This window comes from Somniosus microcephalus, chromosome 9 (assembly GCF_052327205.1).
Source record: "Somniosus microcephalus isolate GS21.2 chromosome 9, FLI_Smic_1.0, whole genome shotgun sequence".
NCBI lineage: Eukaryota > Metazoa > Chordata > Chondrichthyes > Squaliformes > Somniosidae > Somniosus > Somniosus microcephalus.
Window position 1 is genome coordinate 33,983,767 of NC_140995.1, and position 21,720 is coordinate 34,005,486.

At 47.2% G+C, this 21,720-nt stretch overlaps 1 protein-coding gene across 18 annotated transcripts in view; it reads left to right on the forward strand.

Moving 5' to 3' along the window:
- Positions 1–21,720, forward strand: part of mlip (muscular LMNA-interacting protein) — a 224,656-nt gene that overhangs the window by 31,690 nt on the left and 171,246 nt on the right. For all 18 annotated transcript variants that reach the window (XM_085996506.1, XM_085996503.1, XM_085996504.1 and 15 more), the window contains exon 3: positions 6,567–6,623. In XM_085996506.1, coding sequence (XP_085852632.1) covers positions 6,567–6,623 — 57 coding nt within the window. The remainder of the gene's footprint in view (positions 1–6,566; positions 6,624–21,720) is intronic.

Sequence of the window (21,720 nt, forward strand, 5' to 3'; positions counted from 1 at the left end):
TTTATTTATTCCACACATTTTTGAAAAAAGTATTTAAAATGTAGTTCTTAAGAAACAGATCAATTAAATGTTATGCAACTGTGAAAGCACCTATTCTAACTTAGCAAAGTAATACTGTCAGAGAATCATCGAATGATACAGCACAGAAGGGAGTCATTCAGCCCATCGTGCCTGTGCTGGCTCTTTGAAAGAGTCATTCAATTAGTACCACTCACCCTGCCATTTCCCCATAGCCCTGCAATTTTTTTCTCCTTCAAGTATTTATTCAACTTCCTTTTGAAAGTAATTATTGAAGCTGCTTCCTCCACCCTTTCAGGCAGTGCATTCCAGATCATAATAACTCGCTGCGTAAAAAAACTCTCCTCATCTAATTTCAGTCACTTGCATCAGGTCTGAGCAGGGAGAAACTGGGAGGTGGACACAAATAATGAAGCAAGAAGCTAAGGAGTATTCTTAGAAATCAATCTGTAATTCCCCCAGTCACAAACATTTCCTTCCCAAAACAACAGCTTCTTCTGGCTATTGCAACATCTGACTTGTGGAAACACTGGAATGTGATAATAGAAGGCAGGACGTGACTTCTGTTCTGATATTATATCTATGCATGAGTGAGTAGCATATATGTAATAAGAAAAAAAACTTGAATTTATATATAACGCGCTTTACATCAACGGAATGTCTTAGTGTTTCACAGCCAATGAATAACTTTTGGAGTCACTGTTATGTAATTCCAGGATTTCAGGAAAGTTCCACTGTTCTTCAAATAGTGCCATGGGATCTTTTACTTCCAGCTGAATAGGCAGGCAGGGCCTCAATTTAATGGAGGTGAAATTGGTCTTCAGCAGTAGCACAAACAGGAGAAAGCAAATCAGCAGCCCAGTTTACACCGCACCTGATTTTCTCTTCCATTGAAGTCGGGGTGTAAAACAGCTGCCGACTCATTAGTGCCCGTTTTGCACTACAGGTAAAGACCAATCTCACCCCCATTATCCCAGGCACTGCCGACAATACAGGAAGTCCCTCAGTGGACTACATTGAAGCGTGAGCCTAGTTTATGTGCTCAAGAGTGGGGCTTAAACCACAATCAGAGGTGCGAGTTCCAGAGAGAAAAGTCTTCCTGAACTTTTCAAGATTATTTGAAGGGAGCTGACAAAGTTGAACTGGGGAAATGGTTCACTATTGTGAAGGGTTCAAAAATCAGATAACACAAGTTAAAAATAAGAAGAACTTAAGAGCAGAAGTCAGGTGGAGTGTCTTCACCTCAAACAGTGAGAGAGTAGTGGAATAATTTACCAGGCACAGCCATTAAACAATTCAGTATAAATGAGATCAAGAGACAATTGGATGTGTTTGTGGAGAGCAGTACAGTGAGTGTATAAAATAATTTGTTCATAGAATGTGGGTGAAGACGACCAGGCTGCATTTATTGTTTATCCCTAGTAGCTCTGAGAACAACAATAAACAACTTGCATTTATGGTCGTGCCTTTAATGTAGAAAGATGTCCCAAGATGCATCAAAAGGATGCAATGAAAATGGAGACCAACCCAAACAAGGAAAGATCAGGAAGAGTGATCAAAGGCTTGGTCAAAGAAGTGGGTTTTAAGGAGGGTTATAAAGGAGGAGAGGGCGGCGGAGGAGTTTAGGGATGGAATTGCAGAATGTGGGGCTTAGGTGGCTGAAAGCCTGCCACCAATTTTGGGGTGAAGGAGGTGGATGCGCAAGATGTCTGAATCAGCAGAATGGAGAGCACAGGGCTAGTTGGAGTTGGGTCCAGTCATAAGGAGGGGTGAGACTATGGGAAGTTTAGACATGAGAATGAGGATTTTAACTTTAAGGATTTGAGGGACTGGGAACCAATGCAGGTCAGTGAGAAAGGGGATGATGGGATAAGATACAAGCAGCAGAGTTTTGAATGAGCTAACGTATATGGAAGGTAGAAGATGGGAGGCCGGCCAGCAGAGTATTGGAGTAATCGAGACCAGAAGTGACAAAAGGCATGGATGAGGGTAAAGCAGCAGATGGGTTGAGGTGGGGCAGTCTTTGTGATGGAGAGGATATGGGGTTGGAATCTCAGGATCAAGTAGGATGATGAGGTTATAAGCAATGTGGTTCAAGCTTAGATGGTGACCAGGGAGTGGGATAACATTGATGGCGAAGGTACTCAGATGGACAATGGCGGAGACTGGGGCTGTGATGAAAACTGCAGAGAGGACAGGGAGGAATAATGCAGCATGGTTACATTCACAGGGAATGTTGTTCGTGCTTTGGGATGTTTTGAGATGGAACACCAGTTAGGGAGGACAGAGGAGTCAATAATACTTTTTGCGGAGGAAATAACAGTGGTTTTGAAAGGGAAGGGAACAGTGCCTGAGGAAAGGGAACTATTTACAGTGTCAGCTAGCTTGGGGGGTGAGGAAAGGAAGTTGTTTCTTCCAGAGTTTAGTGTGAATGGGGTTGAGGGAGCAGAAAGTAGGACTCATGGATGGGATGAGCTTTGAGGGGGCATGGGGAAGATGGGGGATAAACTGGAGAAAGAGCCAGGGGTTCAGGGCTAGGGTAAGAGGGGTCCTTGCGGGAGGTTGGTCTTAGTGGGCAAGGTGAAGTGGGGGAAAGCAGCTGAATGGATGGTCTCTATCTTTGAAACACAAAGAAATCCATGAGCTCTATGCACTTGTTAGAAGTGGTTGGTGGGCTGATTTCTTCGATTGCTGTAGCACTTGTGCTGATGATTCGCCTATGATGGTACTAGGTAAGCATTTCCAGGATTTTACCCACTGATGAAGAAGGAACTACAAATATGTCCAACTCACAATGGTGTGTGACTTCCAGGGGAACATGGAGGTGATGATATTCCCACAATATTGTTGTTCTTGTCCTTCTCAGTGGTAGTTGTGAGATTGGGAGGAACTGTTAAGTAAGCTTGGTGATTCACTGCAGTGCAACCAGTAGATAGTACATACTGCAGCCACAGTGCACCAATAGTGAACTGGGGGGTTATTGAGTTCAGTGGCTGTGCACCAATCAAGCGGACCTCTTTGTCCTGGCTGGTGTTGAGGTTCTTGTGTGTTTTTGCTGCTGCACCCATCCAGGTGAGTGTTCCATCACGCTCATGACTTGAGTCTTGTAGATGGTGGAGAGCCACTCGATGCAGAATACCCAGCCTCTGGCCTGCTCTTGTAGCTATGGTATTGTTATTTGGTGCTGGGAGGAAAGATGACCTCTGAAAAAGGGCTTTTTTAGACTTTAATGTCTTCTTCCGAAATATTCTTGCATTGTTAAACAACAGATGAATAAAGGCTGGCCAGCTCCATGAGCTGTATAAATGCATGGCTTTTTATTGCGCATCGTTACCTCTGGTGTCCCCCAAGGACCTATTCTTGGCCCCCTCCTATTTCTCATCTACATGTTGCCTCTTGGCGACATCATCTGAAAACACATGTACGCTGACGACACCCAGCTCTACCTCACTACCCCTTCTCTCGACCCCCTCCACAGTCTCTAAATTGTCAGACTGCTTGTCCAACACACAGTTCTGGATGAGCAAAGATTTTCTGCAATTAAATATTGGGAAGACCAAAGCCATTGTTTTCGGTTCCCGCCACAAACTCCGTTCCCTGGCCACTGACTCCATCCCTCTCCCTAACATCTGTCTGAGACTGAACCACACTGTTCGCAACCTTGGTGTCATATTTGACCCGGAAATGAGCTTCCGACCACATATCCGCAGCATAACAAAGACCGCCTTCTTCCACTCCATAACATCGCCCGTCTCTGCCCTTGCCTCAGCTCATCCACTGCTGAAACCCTCATCCATGCCTTTGTTACTTGACTATTCCAACGCACTCATGGCTGGCCTCCCACATTCCACCCTATGTAAACTTGAGGTCATCCCAAACTTGGCTGCCCGTGTCCTAAATTGCACCAAGTCCCATTCGCCCATCTCCCCTGTGCTCGCTGACCTACATTAGCTCCCAGTTAAGCAGCGACTCGATTTCAAAATTCTCATCCTTGTTTTCAAATCCCTCCATGGCCTCGCCCCTTCCCATCTCTGTAATCTCCTTCAGCCCCACAACCCCCCGAGATATCTGCGCTCCTCTAATTCTGCCCTCTTGAGCATCCCTGATTATAATCACTCAACCCTTGGTAGCCGTGCCTTCTGTTGCCTGGGCCCTAAGCTCTGTCTAAACCTCTCCGCCTCGCTACTTCTCTTTCCTCCTTTAAGGCGCTCCTTAAAACCTACCTCTTTGACCAAGCTTTTGGTCGCCTGCCCTAATTTCTCCTTATGTGGCTCGGTGTCAATTTTTTTTGTCTTAAAATACTCCTGTGCAGCGCCTTGGGACGTTTTACTACGTTAAAGGTGTCATATAAATACAAGTTGTTGTTGTTGTTCTATTTAGTCAAAACTACTGAGAATTGACAGGAATTTCATTATTGCTATTTAGTTTGTAAAATATCAGCTTAGAAAACCTTTTAGTGTGTGCGGGGATGCAGTAACACCTATCAGAATCCAGAGAATGGCATTTAATACTTATTTTCCCTCTCTTCCTATTCTGAAGACATTGACTCCTTGCTGGGGTAAGGTTCCATGGAGGTTGGGTGCCCTCTAATGTCACCCCCAAGAGACCAATACACATGTGTGAGCCTTGGTAATGAACTGCAGGCTATTGACTACAGTAGGGGGAACACCGTCAACCCTGTTGATGTCCATACATGTACAATTGCAGTAGGGGCCCCTGGACAGTGATCAGGAGCAGGAATCCTGGTCAATTTCCCCCTTTCTAACCCAGGGGCATTGACACCCCTTGTCCTAGCTGAGATTAACTAACTCAGCAAAGACTGGGAGCGAACCCAAGATACATTGGTCTGCATAACTAAGCTACTCACTGATAAACTCACTAAGCCATCACCAGAGTTCTGGGAACTCCTGTTTTATATCGACTCTCCTTTATATGACCTCATGAAGTTCTGCTCACAAAGGTAAATTTTCATCTCCAGCACTTTTGGTGCAGAGCTTCATGTGCAGGAGACATTAATTGGGACTTTTGGGCATGGGACCTCCTACGATTGTCTATCCATTTAAACTAATATGCCAATGATATATATAAAGTGTATACTCCCAAATGGTTTCTAACCAGCATTTCTAATGTATAACCAATGTAACAAGAGATGCCTGCAAGACTCCAGTAACAGTACTGGGAGCTCCTTTTATAACTTTTAAGATTATGGGCAATTCGATAGTAAATGCTTTTACCAATTCAGTTTTTGCAGGAGCTTCTTTGGTATAACTATTATTAACCATCACAGTTCAACACTTAGTAATCATTAATTCAATACATTTACATTTTCTGTTAATGGAAAATCTGTACTTCTCGTTATGCTATACATTCAAATCACTGGCTGTCGTGCAAGGGGTTGGCAGTGTAGATTTATGACTGTAGCCGTGATCTATGCCACAGGTCTCCTGGCTAGAGTTATCACATTGTATAGATATATTGCTGAGATGGGGTTGAAGGTTTTAAGGTTAAGTACAGACATAGATGACAGCTATTCTGTGGAAAATGATGGTTCCCACGGTAGTGGGGCCACGGAAAGGTGATACATGGAGTGTAATCGGTCAAGATTGAATAATGTAAATTGTAGTGTCAGACTGATCTCTTGCAGTGTTTGATTGAGAGTCAAGGAGAAATTTAACAGAGCTTTATCATCTTGAAAGTTTTACCTTTAGTCATTCACCTCCCTCACCAGATTTTAGATTGGGTAGAGTATGTGATAGTGAAAATTACACATCGTCTGTTGCAGAGAATGAGCTTGGACACTGAATGGCCTTATTATATTCCATAGTTTCTTGTATTCTTTCTACTTCACAATGGCTTTTTCAAGAGCATTCAAGGAGCCACCTCAACTATGTTGCTGATGCTGGAGATCAGGGGAAAAAAGTGCAAGTATGAAGTAACATTAAAGATGACAATACATCAGAACATTCTGGATAATATGGAGTTCTGTATCTGGACTGTAGGAACTCCTGAGCGCAAAGTCCGCTTTTCTACCTTTAAATACCAATTAATTGTATAAGTAGTATTGATATTTTAAGCAGCTTTATGCACTTTAGCTTCAAATCCCTTTAAACATCATTTGTCTCCCCCACACTACATGTCTTTCTACATCATCTATTGTCAGCAACAACCTTGGAGAGCCTGCTTTCAGTCATCCTTCATTAAGATCATTTATCAAAACTGTGTGTAACTGTGATGCAAGGTCCGCACTCGTACACATATACTTGACAGCTAGATCACATGTTAAAATACAATGCTTCCTTACATAATTAGTGCAGCTAAATGCCAATTTTGGGTCGCTGGTATTCATGCCCCCACCATGACATTTTAAGAGCGGGAATTCTTTAGGGCTTGCTTAAAGCCCACTCAGTAATTTACATAAATCGAACTTGTCAGCACAGTCCTCTCGTGCAGGCTCAGCATTTCTTGTACTCAAATTATAATTCCTTGCCCTCTCTGTGTGCATGTATGTGTTTTTTTTCCTTTCCTCTCACTGTATTTTTTCCATTCAGCTGGGGAATGAAGACTCTGCTGTGAGTTTAACAACGAGTCCCCAATCCACAGAGAAGGTGAGAGTTTGAGTAAATCATTATTTTGATGTGATGTGACTTGCACCTTCACTAATACTTTGTTTTGCCGGTTTGTATCTTGAGTGGCGAAAGTGAGCTGCTTTCTGTTTATGCTGTGGGATGTTCTTCTACAGTTTGTTGCCCTGTCTTATTTAAAAAGAGAAATGAAATGTCACTTAATCAAACCAGAAATTGTAGTATCCCCTTTTTACTGGTTAACATTAACTATATTTAGTGATTGACAATGGTCTCCATATAACATATCATGTGTGCCTGACCACCTTGGGGAGGTTTCTGCCAGCTTTGTGTAAAGGTCCTGAGTCTTTGTTGAAAACTAAAGCTAGAGATAAAAAGGACTGTGAATGCCTTAAATCTGAACTAAAAACAGAAATTGCTGGAATGCACAGCAGGTCAGTCTGCGAGTAAAAGAGAGAGATGTGCTGGGTGGAATCATTCATAGCTTCTGACCTGTTGTCTATTTCCAGAATTTTTTTTTCATTTTGCTTTGTTTTCATTGAATTTTCAGGAGTTTATATAAACATAGGAGTAAATGTTAACTTGCTGCGGTAGCAGATTACCTGCCCGTTATAAAACTCGCCTGGTTGGTAAATCAGGTGGTCATATAACGGGTGGACAGTCTGCTTCCGCCCATTTTCTGCCATCGACAGAAGTTAAAATCAGCCCGTAGACTTTGATTGTACTTTGCTGTGGCAGGGATACATTGCTGCATTGAGGTTTCTGGGCATGATTGTGCTTGTGTTGGGAGCACTGTAAGTTTAACGATTGAAGAATGTCTTCCTGGTTGAGTCGGGGAGCAAAGGTTGGAAGCATCTTGTAGCTCGTAGTCATGTTATTTGCTGGCGCTGTCTTTACCCGTCTATGGGTAGTTGCTGTTGCTGCTCTGCATTCTTCACCTAAGAGGAGATTTGGGAGGGAGAATTATGGTGAGTGAGCCTCCAAAAATAGGACGCAGACTGCTTGGCGCTTCTCTAATTCCAGACCCAGGGCTAACATTGTTTGGATTAAGATGTGTCCCACAGATGCTTCAGCCACATGGCTGTTGAACTTTTCCGTAGCAGGAGGAGCAATGCACCTTTTTGCTCACCTGTGTGCTGTGGGGGATGCTCACTCCCCAGTGGGTAGGTTCACTAGGCATTGGGATGGGTCCTTTGGAGCTCAAAGACATGTTGTGGTTCTTGTGGTCTCCTGGACTGCTGTATGGAATGGCTGAATATGCTGCAAGATATGATCAGAATAGGAGTTGGCTCTTCTGGCCATAGCCCCTCCAGCAGTCATGCAGTCTGGAGGGGTGAAATTTCGGAAGTTTATATACATGTTAACCATTACCGTTTCATGATGACATTTAGCGGTTTGTGGGCCTGTTCCATGTTTGTTAACAAAAATCAGTGCAGACTTGGCCCCTCTCTCCTCAGTGCAGCTCCTAACTGAGGTCTGCTGCTAATTGAAGAGATTCCAGCCATTGTAGACTATGGGCGGGAATTTTCACAAGAACTAGAATTCCTGCCTAAAGTATGCAACGACTGGAATCACTTCCATTAGCAGTAGTGCTCTGGGAGGAAAGTGAAGAGGAAAATTGGGTGGTAATGGAGGAGAGGGAAGGGGAAGTGAAGGGGAGAGGAAAATGAATGATAATAGAAGGATTGGGGAATTGAAGAGTGCAGAAGCTGGGAAAGGCACTTGTGTGGGAAAAGTGAGGCGAAGGTGTGAGCAGTGCTCTGGGACGAGGGAGAAGAGTGTCAGGATGAATTGAGAAAGAGTGAGTAGGAAACAAACCATTTTAACTCATGGGCAAGAGTGCCAGTATAAACAGAGGTGCAGAAGAATGCCTGCATAAATTGAGGGAGTTGGAAGGGGACAAATATAACTTGAATGGGTGTGAGCAGAGTGTCGGCTCGCACTGGGTTGGAGGGGGCAGAGTGTCGGCTCGCACTGGGTTGGAGGGGGCAGAGTGTCGGCTCGCACTGGGTTGGAGGGGGCAGAGTGTCGGCTCACACTGGGTTAGAGGGGGCAGAGTGTCGGCTCGCACTGGGTTGGAGGGGGCAGAGTGTCGGCTCACACTGGGTTAGAGGGGGCAGAGTGTCGGCTCGCACTGGGTTGGAGGGGGGCAGAGTGTCGGCTCGCACTGGGTTGGAGGGGGCAGAGTGTCAGCTCGCACTGGGTTGGAGGGGGGCAGAGTGTCGGCTCGCACTGGGTTGGAGGGGGCAGAGTGTAGGCTCGCATTGGGTTGGAGGGGGCAGAGTGTCAGCTCGCACTGGGTTGGAGGGGGCAGAGTGTAGGCTCGCACTGGGTTGGAGGGGGCACAGTGTCGGCTTGCACTGGGTTGGAGGGGGCAGAGTGTCGGCTCCCACTGGGTTGGAGGGGGCAGAGTGTCAGCTCGCACTGGGTTGGAGGGGAGCAGAGTGTAGGCTCGCACTGGGTTGGAGGGGGCAGAGTGTCGGCTCCCACTGGGTTGGAGGGGGCAGAGTGTCAGCTTGCATTGGGTTGGAGGGGAGCAGAGTGTCGGCTCGCACTGGGTTGGAGGGGGGCAGAGTGTCGGCTCGCACTGGGTTGGAGGGGGCAGAGTGTCGGCTCGCACTGGGTTGGAGGGGGCAGAGTGTTGGCTCGAACTGGGTTGGAGGGGGGGCAGAGTGTCGGCTCGCACTGGGTTGGACGGGGCAGAGTGTCGGCTCGCACCGGGTTGGAGGGGGCAGAGTGTCGGTTCGCACTGGGTTGGAGGGGGCAGAGTGTAGGTTCGCACTGGGGTGGAGGGGGCAGAGTGTCGGCTCGCACTGGGTTGGAGGGGGCAGAGTGTACGCTCGCACTGGGTTGGAGGGGGGGCAGAGTGTCGGCTCGCACTGGGTTGGAGGGGGCAGAGTGTCGGCTCGCACTGGGTTGGAGGGGGCAGAGTGTCGGCTCGCACTGGGTTGGAGGGGGCAGAGTGTCGGCTCGCACTGGGTTGGAGGGGGCAGAGTGTCGGCTCGCACTGGGTTGGAGGGGGCAGAGTGTCGGCTCGCACTGGGTTGGAGGGGGCAGAGTGTACGCTCACACTGGGTTGGAGGGGGCAGAGTGTCGGCTCGCACTGGGTTGGAGGGGGCAGAGTGTACGCTCGCACTGGGTTGGAGGGGGGGCAGAGTGTCGGCTCGCACTGGGTTGGAGGGGGCAGAGTGTCGGCTCGCACTGGGTTGGAGGGGGCAGAGTGTCGGCTCGCACTGGGTTGGAGGGGGCAGAGTGTCGGCTCGCACTGGGTTGGAGGGGGCAGAGTGTCGGCTCGCACTGGGTTGGAGGGGGCAGAGTGTCGGCTCGCACTGGGTTGGAGGGGGCAGAGTGTACGCTCACACTGGATTGGAGGGGGCAGAGTGTCGGCTCGCACTGGGTTGGAGGGGGCAGAGTGTACGCTCACACTGGGTTGGAGGGGGCAGAGTGTCGGCTCGCACTGGGTTGGAGAGGGCAGAGTGTCGGCTCGTACTGGGTTGGAGGGGGCAGAGTGTCGGCTCGCACTGGGTTGGAGGGGGCAGAGTGTATGCTCGCACTGGGTTGGAGGGGGCAGAGTGTCGGCTTGCACTGGGTTGGAGGGGGCAGAGTGTCGGCTCGCACTGGGTTGGAGGGGGCAGAGTGTACGCTCTCACTGGGTTGGAGGGGGTAGAGTGTACGCTCGCACTGGGTTGGAGGGGAGCAGAGTGTAGGCTCGCACTGGGGTGGAGGGGGCAGAGTGTCGGCTCGCACTGGGTTGGAGGGGGCAGAGTGTCGGCTCGCACTGGGTTGGAGGGGGCAGAGTGTCGGCTCGCACTGGATTGGAGGGGACAGAGTGTCTGTTCACATTGGGTTGGATCGGGAGAAGTGTCGCTTGAATGGGAAGTGCAAGAAATGTGCTAGATTGAATTGAGGGGAGAGTTGGAGGAAGAGGAGGAGAGAGTGTCTCAAAGGATGAGATACAGGGCGAACCGGGGCAAGGGGTTAAATGAGAGAGAGTGACTGTTGAGGAAGATTTTGGGTAAATGATGGTCTGATTGATGAGTTGAAAATCCAAATATCCTTTGTTTTCCTGTTCTAAACTGTGAAGTGTAAAGTTAACCAGAATGCATATTTTTAATCTAAAAATTCTAGCTTTTCAGGGGAACCGTTCCCCTGGAACTCCCTAAATGCAACGCCGATATTATGCGTTCAACATTTGGATTTTCCCTTCAAGCTTTCACGTATAGGTGATGTTAGATCCGTGGTTCAGTATATAAATAATTACACGGATGCTGTACATTAACAAATAACAGGTCTTTACTGGAGGAGGGCAATCTCTAGACTGGGGTACAGAGGCATGCGCACAGCTTATATACCGGTGTGGTCACTGCCGGTACTACAGTATACAGGAGCTGTAAAAAGTAGTTCTGACTTAAAGCACATACACTACAATTCCTCCCTTTTTAGATTAATAATACCCCCTTAATATTCAAATAACAATTACATTTTTACATGTACATTTAATAACAAAAGTCCATTTATAGATTCAGTCTTTGGGGCGGCTTCCTGACCCTTTCGGGATAGCGCCTTTCCGGAGGTTCTTTTTCTTGGTGCAGAGGCGATTCTGACCCCTTTTCATCGGGTAGTTCATCGGGTTCCACTGCTACTGGGTCTGAAGTAGATGCTACCGGTATGTCGGGTTCATCCCCAGGTACTCGAGACATGGGGTTGACGCCTTCCTGTGACGCTAAGATCTGATCAACGTGGCGTCTCACAATGTTCTCCCCGACATCCACTGTGTACATTAATGGCCCCTGCCTTGTACATATCGTTCCAGGTTGCCACTTCTCTGTTCGATAGTCACGGGCCAAGACTGGTTGACCTACATTGAAGCTCCTTGTCGGCTTCCCGTTGATGTGCTGGAATTGTTTGTCCTCAACATTTCTTCGTACATTTGGTCTGAGCAAGTCCAGACGAGATCTCAACCTTCGGTTAAAGAACATCATGGCCGGGGTCTGGTTGGTAACTGCATGTGTCGCGTTTCGGTAGGCTAATAAGAAATTGTCCATCTTATGCTGTAGTGGAATTTCATCGTCGCACATGGCCTTTATCGCCTTCTTAAAGGTTTGTACAAACCTCTCAGCCAATCCATTGGTGGCGGGATGATACGGGGCGGATGTGTAATGCCTTACCCCATTCCTTTTCATGAATTTTTGGAACTCATCGGACACAAACTGTGGTCCATTATCAGAGCAGATCTGCTCTGGCAAACCGTTTCTGGCAAATATGGTCCGTAGGACTGCAATCGTTTTCTCTGTAGTGGTTGAAGACATCTTTATCACCTCAGGCCACTTTGAATGAGCATCCACTGCTATTAAGAACATTGAGTCCATGAATGGACCAGCGAAATCAATGTGCACCTGTTGCCATGGAGAGGAGGACAACTCCCATGGGTGTAGAGGGGCATGTGGTGGTGCATTTTGGACCTTCTGGCATCCTAAGCAGCTCTTAGTTAGGTCTTCGATTTGTTGATCGATTCCCGGCCACCACACATAAGCCCTAGCAAGGCTTTTCATTTTCACTCCCCCCAGATGACCTTCATGTAGCTCCTTTAGCACTCTCTCCCTTAACTTGGGGTGGAATCACCACTCTGGATCCACACATCACTGTCCCCTGGCATACTGACAGCTGTTCTCTTCTGGATGAGCATGCTGGCAACAGTGAGTCGCCATGTGTTGGCCATCCCCTCACCGTCAATTCATATACCCGTGACAGCGTCAGATCATTGCGGGTCTCCTTCTCTATATCCGCGTTTGTTACTGGCAATCGTTCAATTATCGACGAATAAAATATCTCGATAGGGTCCACTGCTGGTGCTTCCTCCACCATAGGCAGTGGCAGGCGCGATAGCCCATCAGCGTTCCCATGCTGTTTCGTGCCTTTACATTCTATTTCATATTGATTCGCCCCTAGAAACAGGGACCATCTTTGTAACCGCTGTGCAGTCATTACTGGCACGCCCTTCTTAGGATTAAAGATGGAGACAAGTGGTTGATGGTAAGTCAGCAAGGTGAACTTCTGCCCATGCAGATAATGGTTGAATTTTTTTACTCCCCATACTAGGCTGAGGGCCTCCCTGTCAATCTGGGCGTAGTTGCGCTCGGCTGAGGTTAGTGACTGAGACGCAAAGGCCACTGGCCTCTCCAACCCGTCTGGGAATTTGTGCGACAGCACCGCTCCAATGCCGTAGGGTGATGCATCACATGCCAAACGAATTGGTAGTGCTGGGTTGAAATGGGCCAACACCTCTTTTGATGTGATCAATTCTTTACACTTCTGGAAAGCTCGTCTACGTTCGTCATCCCACTTCCATGGTACCCCTGTTTGCAGTAGGGTGTTCAGCGGGTGTAGTACCGTAGACAAATTTGGTAAGAACTTGTGGTAATAGTTTACCAGCCCGAAGAACGACCTCAGTTGTGACACATTTTCCGGTGCTGGAGCCTTGACTACTGCCTCAATCTTGTTAGGGGACTTATGTAACCCCTCTTCATCGATGACGTGGCCGCAATACGAGATCTGTTTCTGGAAAAACTCGCACATGTGTCGATTAGCTCGTAGCCCATATTCCTTTAATCTGGCGAGCACCTTCTCCAAGTTAGCGAGGTGATCACCGTCATTTTCGCCCGTGACCAAGATGTCGTCCAAATAACACTGGGTCCCTGGAATCCCTTGCAGGACCTGATCCATCGCCCTCTGCCAGATAGCCGGAGCCGAGGCTACTCCAAACACCAGCCGGTTGTATTGATAGAGACCTTCATGGGTGTTGATCGTAAGGTAATGTTTCGAAGCTTCTTCTACCTCCATTTGCAAGTACGCCTGGGCTAGATCAATTTTGGTGAAGCGTTTACCACCAGATAGCGAGGCAAAAATATCCTCAATTCGTGGAAGCGGATATTGCACCGTGTGAAGGACTGGGTTCACTGTCACCTTAAAATCCCCACAGATGCGGACCTTCTTTGGTTCCCCAGGCGTATTACTCAACGACCTCTTCATTACAGGGACGATGGGTGTAGCCCACTCACTCCAGTCCACTTTGGACAGTACTCCTGAACGTTCCAACCCTTCCAGCTCTGCTTCAACCACTGGTCTGATCGCATAAGGCACTGGTCTGGCCTTCAGAAACTTTGGACTTGCATTAACCTCTATTTTAATTGTTGCTGTTATTCCTTTTAGTGTTCCTAGTCCCTCCTGGAACACTTCTTTTGCGTCAGTTAGCATTTTTGACAGTCGTCCAGGTGTGATGTCATCATCCTTTTTGGCCTCCACCTTCAGTGCCTGTATGGAATGCCAATCTAAATGTATCTTCCGGATCCACTCACGTCCTAGCAGTGGTGGTCCTCCATTTGGCAATACATATATATCCATTTTAGGTATTTCCTGACCTTTATATGTCACTTTCACCCTTATTTTTCCTTTGGGGTAGACTTTTTGCCCCGTATACGTCTTCAAGACAATCTCTGTAGCTTTCAAGGTATGTGTGAAAATAGCCGCTTGTAGTCTCTTTGATTTATGACTGTTAGAGCTGACCCTGTGTCCAATTCCATTTCCACTTGGACCCTGTCTATCTTGAGTGTAACCCAGATAGTCTGGTGATCCTTTATTTCGGTTACATTATGTAGTTTCAGACAACCCAGCTCCTTGCTTCCGGAGTCTGTGTCACTTTTCTGTTCGTCTGAACCACTGTCCATCACCTGGTGTACCTTTTTGTACTTCTCCTGTGGAGATTTCTTACTGTTGGTTTTCTTCCCAGACCTGCAGACTCTTGCTATGTGTCCTGCTTTCCCACACTGTCTGCACACTTGGTCCTTGAACCAACAATCTTTCTGGTCATGTGTAGTTCTGCCACAGCGATAGCACTTCCCTGTTCCATAGGTCATTTCGTTGGTGCTGTATTCTTGCGGTCTCCGTTGTATCTCTGCAGCGCCCATTGCGGCTGCTTCGTGTGATACTGCCATATTGAAAGCTTTGTCCAGCGTAAGGTCCTTTTCTGATAGAAGCCGTTTCTGGGTTCCTTCACTTTGTAGCCCACACACAAACTTGTCCCTTAACGTGTCTGCTAGTCCTGCTCCAAACTGGCAGTATTTCGATAGCTTGCGCAGTTCCGGTAGGTACTCAGCATTGCTTTCGTCTTTGTGTTGGTCCCTTTTATGGAACTTAAATCGTTCTGCTATCAGCAGCGGTGTGGGGCTTAAGTGGTCCTGTAGGATTTCTACTATGCTTCCAAAATCCTTGTTTACCGGCTTCTCTGGGGTTATTAGATTTCGCAGTAACCCATAAGTTTTTGCACCCATGGAATTTAACAGAACCAGTGCTTTATTAGCACCTGGCACTTCATTCACCCTGCAGTACACCTCAATACATTCCACATATGTCGCCCAATCTTCGACTTCATTGTCGAATGTAGAGATACTGCCACTCTTCGGCATCCTTGGTTGTGCGTTAACTATCCCCAATGGCGCCTCCCGCGCTTCCCCTTCTTCTCCTCTGGCACAAAATGGTATCTCCTGCGCTTTCCTTCCTTCCCGCGCTCGCCCGTCTTCTCTGCTGCGGCTTCGCAAAATGGCGTCTCCCGCGCTCTTCCTTCTTCTCCGCGGCTCAATGGCGCCTCCCGCGCTCTCCCTGCTTCTCCGCGGCTCAATGGCGTCTCCCCTTGCTTCGCCCCGCGGAACCTGATCAGCCCGTGATCCCTGGCTGTGCTCTGTGCGTTCTTCTCTTGATATTTGTCGATGCCGCTCAGTCTAGAACCCGGCTGTTTCTTACCCTCTCTCTCTCTGGTTTGCAGTATTTCCTCGACGCCGCTCGGTGATCAATCCCCGGCTGCGCCCTGCTCTCTTCCCCCTCTTTCTTACCCCGTCGACGCTGCCCGGCTCTCTCTCTCTGCCGTCGGTCGGCTCCAGCCACCGCTGCTCGGGAAGGGTCTGGTCTGGACCTGTCGTCGGTCTCTTACTGCTCATTGTGGCTGGGGAACCAAGCCCGGCTCTCCACAGCCTCCCCAGCGAAGTTGGATCTCTGCCTGACTGCTGGGCGGTTTCTCGCGGTCAACGCCCGTGTTCCTGGACTCGACTATTTTTTTTGTTTTGTTTAATGTTGCAGGTAGATTCGCATCAACACTCATCGCCACTGTTAGATCCGTGGTTCAGCGGATAAATAATTACACGGATGCTGTACATAAACAAACAACAGGTCTTTACTGGAGGAGGGTCATCTCTAGACTGGGTTACAGAGGCATGCGCACAGCTTATATACCGGTGTGGTTACTGCCGGTACTACAGTATACAGGAGCTGTAAAAAGTAATTCTGACTTAAAGCGCATACACTACAGGTGAAGAAATGTTAGATAAAGCTACAGTTTAATTTACAAAGGCTGTATAACTACTGGTTTTCATATAACACTGGCCTACAAATAAGGCCCATCTTCAGTTGTCTGTGTTTTTTGTGGGCTCTTTTGGGCATCTTTTGGTGGTTTGCTGGGTTGGATGTACGAGTTTGGTGGGATGAGGTCAGTAGGGTGTATGACCTTGAGTTAGCCCTCGTGCATTTTACTGCAGATGGTATTGTTGAAGTCTCCAAACCCATTGCCATTTTTCCGCTGTTAACTGATGAGCCAAATATTGTTCTGAGGTTCTCTCCTGGTTTTCCGTGATACTTTTTTGCCATGGAGGGGAGCACAGTACAGAGTGTAGGATTTTTAACTCTTTAGGATATGAAAGGTAAGAGTCAACTGAGACTGAAACACTTTGGGATGGTTTTAAACACTCTAAATAACGTTATCGGCATTAAGACATGACAGTTTTCCAGATAAAGATGCCATACAACCTGATCAGAGGAGTGCAAGTCGAAACTCAGAAAGATCAGTTCCTCTGTTCTGTGAGCTAAGATTAAATTTTTGTCGATGACTTCTTCTTGATTGATTGTTTCTTCTGTTATCTTAGAAACCACTGTAAAACAGCTGTTTTATATCTTCTTTTCCAAATTTGTTTCTGGGCAGAACAGTCTGGTGTTTACACAGTTTTCTCACTGTTCCCAAGGACCAGCAGACCAGTATTTAATATTCTCTGCTTATCTGTCCCTTGATCTTGCTTACAGTCTTTTCTCTCCACACACCATGGACAGTAAGCAAAGACCATCATACATAGGATTACATACATAGGATATACGGCACAGAAACAGGTCATTCAGTCCAACCAGTCCAGCCCGGCGTTTATGCTGCACTCGAGACTCCTCCCGTCTTTCCTCATCCAACTCTATCAGCATAACCCTCTATCCCCTTCTCCCTCATATGCTTATCTAACCGCCCCTTAAATGCATCGATACTATTTGCTTCAACCACTCCCTGTGGTAGCGAATTCAACATTCTCACCACTCTCTGGGTAAAGAAGTTTCTTCTGAATTCCCTATTGGATTTCTTGGTGACTATCTATATTGATGGCCTCTAGTTATGCTCTTCCCCACAAGTGGAAACACTCTCTCTGTATCCACTCTATCAAAACCTTTCATACTTTTAAAGACTTCTATTAGGACACCCCTCAGCCACCTTTTTTCAATAGAAAAGTTGTTGTGTCTGTGTATAATAAGACACAGACTGCAGGAGAAATGGTACAACAGGTGTTTACTGAATGAAGGTTACTCTAGAACTAAATGTACAGATCACTGCTCAGGGTTTATATACAGGTGTGGTCACTGCCGGTACTAGAGTATACAGGAGCTGTAAAAAGTAGTTCTCCCCTTAAAGGTACATACATTACAAAAGTGACCCAGCCTGTTCATCCTTTCCTGATATGTATACCCTTGCATTTCTGGTATCATCCTTGTAAATCTTCTCTGCACCCTCTCCAGTGCCTTTATATCCATTTTATAATATGGCGTCTAGAACTGTACGCAGTACTCTAAGTGTGGTCTAACCAAGGTTCGATACAGGTTTAGCATAACTTCCCTACTTTTCAATTCTATCCCTCTAGAAATAAACCCTAGTGCTTGGTTTGCTTTTTTTTATGGCCTTGCTAACCTGTGTCGCAAATTTTAGTGATTTGTGTATTTGTACTCCTAGATCCCTTTGTTCCTCTACCCCACCTAGACTCGCACTCTCGAAGTAATAAGTGACCTTATTCTTCCTACCAAAATGTAATACCTCACATTTATCTGTGTTGAACTTCATTTGCTAATTATATGCCCATTCTGCAAGTTTATTAATGTCCTCCTGTAATTTGTTGCAGTCCTCCTCAATATTGACTATCCCCCCCAATTTGGTGTCATCTGCAAACTTAGAAATTGTGTTTTTGATTCCAAAGTCTAAATTGTTTATGTAAATTGTGAACAACAGTGGTCCCAGCACTGATCCTTGTGGAACACCATTACCTACCTTCTGCCACTGTGAATAGCTACCCTTTACCCCTACTCTCTGCTTTCTTTCTTGAAGCCAACTAGCTATCCATTCTGCTGCTTGTCCCCTGACTCCACATTCTCTGACCTTGTTCATCACTCTATTATGGGGTACCTTCTCGAAGGCCTTTTGAAAATCTAGATAAATTACATCTATTGCATTACCCTTGTCTACTCTCTCTGTTACCTCTTCAAAAAATTCAATGATGTTGGTCAAACAAGACTTTCCCTTTTGAAATCCATGCTGACTATTCATTATTGGCCTTTATTTTCTGATCGCAGGCCTCCCGCGGGCAGAGGCCTGCGATCTGGAAAAATCTGCGCCCTTACCTGAGGGCTCCCAGGACGTACACGCTTCCGCTCTTGGGCCTCACCAAACTTGAAGTGCGCAGGGCCCACGTATCCCAGGGGCGCATGTAGTTTGCAGCATCCCTGGGATCACATGGGCCATGGGGAGCCAATCACAGAAGGGAATCTCCCTTCATACATTTGATAGGAAGACCTGTCAAATATATGAATGGAGATCAATGAAAAAACATCGTAAAACTTTAAATAAATTTTTAAAAAATCACATTTTTAAAATGATTTGGAATTACAATAAATGAAGTATTTTAAACAAAAATGTAATTTTTTGAAAAAAATAATTAAAGTTTTTACGGGGCTAAAAATAAACTTACCTTTTTTAAAAGTATTTTAAATGATAAATCAGTGAAAATTTTTTTTTTTTTTTTTAAACTTTTTTTCCACTCTTATCTTGGTAAAAGCAGGCCTTATGTCTGCTTTTACCAGGCGTAAGAATTGTAAGGGTTTTCTGTGGGCGGAGGGTCTCCAAAAAGTGGAACTATCCGCCCGCAGAGGCCCTTCTCCAGGGCAGCTGGAGGATCTGTCAAGACCATTCTTGACAGATCGGAAATGCCGGTTTTCAGCGCATGCACTGTGCATGCCTAAAACCGGCATTTCCGATGTCCCTGCGGGTGGGCACACAGCGGATGCAATCCATCCGGACCAGGGGTTTTATCCTCTTCGAGTTTGATTAATTTATTTAATATATCCCCTCTTATTTTAAATGCACTTAACTCATTACTAATCTCATCATCCAATGTCATGTCCATCTGTTCTATCTCCCTGGTAAATACTGAAGCAAAATAATTATTGAATATTTCTGCCATCTCTCTATTATTACCTGTGGTATTATCCTGTCTATCCCTTAATGGCCCTATTCCCATCCCAACCTTCCTTTTTTATTGATGTGTCTGTAAAATATGTTACTATTTTGTTTTATGTTCCTTGATAATTTAATTTCATAGTTTCTTTGCCTTCCTAATTATTTTTTTGACTTCTCTCCTAATCTCTTCATATTCTCCCTTATCATGCACTCCCCTGCTGTCCATGTACTTAATGTATGCCTCTTTCCTTACCCTCAATTGTTTCCTTATGGCTTTATTCATCCATGGTGTCTCATTAGTGTTTAGTTTGTTCTTTCCTTGTAGCGGAATATATTGTTCCTGCACTCTGTTGAACACCATTTTAAATGTTTCCCATTGCTGTTCCACATCATTGTTTGCCAATATTGTTGACCATTCCGGGGGAGCCCTTCAGTACTCGCCTGAGCGAGTCTCCCATTTCGTTGTAGTGTGCTGCATGCTGCATAACCTGGCTATCCTCAGGACTCGGCCACTGCCAGCAGACATTGGAGCACCACCAGAGGAGGAGGAGGAGGAGGAGGAGCACCAAGACGGGAGGGAGGCACAAAGTGCAAGGGCCGTCCGTCAGCGGCTTATTGCAAGTCGGTTCTAGGCCCCCTCTGAGGGAATGGCTTGTGCCATTGAAAGAACATGAATGGAACGGTTCCGCAAAGCCTGAGCCGGTCAAGGCAACAAATAGTTCAAAGAGCAATCATGCACAATCTGAATAAAGACAATTATTTATTTAACAAACTGTGTGCCCTTCCCGCATGACAAAGAAATACAGAGAAACCCCCCAAAAAAACAGTCAGACACATAACTGGCCCTCACAACCTGGAGACAATGAACAAAAGAGTTAACCAAAAATGACCATGATCCTCGGCCTTCACTAAAAAAATTAACAGCATTTTGCCACACCTCCTACTTTTTGGCCTGCGAGGGTGATTGTTATGTCTGACATTGGGGATAGGTTCTCGATTGCCTTGGCCTGAGCACATGGAGTTTGACAGTGCTGTTATCATTGTATTGTGTATAGGTATTCGATTGCTTGTGCCTGGAAGTGGGTGTGTGTGGCAGCCATTATAAAAGCAGTATGAACTGAACTCTGCTTATGGTCTCTGGATTATCTTTGCAAACGCAACAGTGATCTGCTTCGCTTGCGAGATTGGCCCCTTCCCACCCTGCAGCTCCTCCGCAATGGGACTCCAGTGGCTGCAGCAAGGCTGGGGGAAGGCTGCTGAGTGTCAGAAACTGAGACTGCAGATGCCCTTGAGGTACAGCCTGGACCAGCTCTGGGCCTGGAGGGCCCGGCTGCTGACTGCTCCAACTCTGCATGGGCGGCAGCAGTCTGTCCTTCGGGTGGTGGCAGCTGCAGTGGAGAAGTGACAGTGTTGGCAGCAGGAATGCTGCCATTCTGACAGAGGACATGCACTCCCTGGTCGGACAACACACTGGCACTCCCATGGGGCAGCACTGCAGCATGCGGAGCAATCTGCTGAAGCACAGACTGCTGGCCTTCTGCGGCGCGGCGAGGGCCCCGGCGATTCGTGCCCGATCCAGCGAGGGTGGCAGCAGTCAGTGCTCATGTGGCCTCAATCTGTGTCTGCATCAGACCAGCCACTGACTGCATTGCACCACTAAGCTCTTGCGTGGAACCCACGTGTGCTGCCTGTGCTGCACCGAATTCCTGCAGACTCCTTGCCAGTGCTGCACCGAAGTCCTGCAGACTCCTTGCCTGTGCTGCCCCAAAGTCCTGGACACTCCTTGCCAGTGACTCTATTGTAGTGTATGTAACGTTCCACCTTTAAGAGAACTATTTTAAGGGTTGCACTATTTTATCTTGGCTGCTGTATACTGTAATACTGGTGGTGACCACACCGGTATATAAGTGCTGTGTAAGGATTTATTGGGCAGTTCCGCCCTGACCTTCAACCAGTAAAGTCCTGTTAAAGTTTACTCTTGTGGTCTGTGTAGTAATTCGCAATATAACACACAGACTTAACAGTGGCGACGAGTTCAATCTTACCCTGCGGCAGAGATACATCCAAGGCAGTTAACGGGCGTCGAGAAGAGGCATCCGCCCTCGTCATTCTGCTGAGAGAAGACTCGAGTCTGCAGAGCAAAGGAAGAAGGAAGAATTCTGACACGAAGCCTTCCATCAGCAACAGGCAGTGATCGTCCCTTCTATCACGGTGGTGGGTGAGCCGATCAGCGACGAAAAGCAAGTCGGCCACGTTGACTGTGAGTAGGGGAGAAAAAAAAACGGAGGATATAAGGGCGGAGAACTCGACCACGGCCGGGGGAAAAGAGCCGGACAGAAGTCGGGGCCAGAGGCGCTGAGACTGGGGCAGCGTAAGGCACGGAAGCCGCGGTGCAGGCAAACGCAGCCGGTGTGAGAGACCGGGCTGCAAGCAGGCTGGGAGACGCAACAGCGTCGAGAGCAAGCTCGACCGCGACCGGTAAACAAGGCCGGGCAGCTACCGAGGCCGCGAGGCGCAGCGACCGAGAACCGCTTGCGCGGG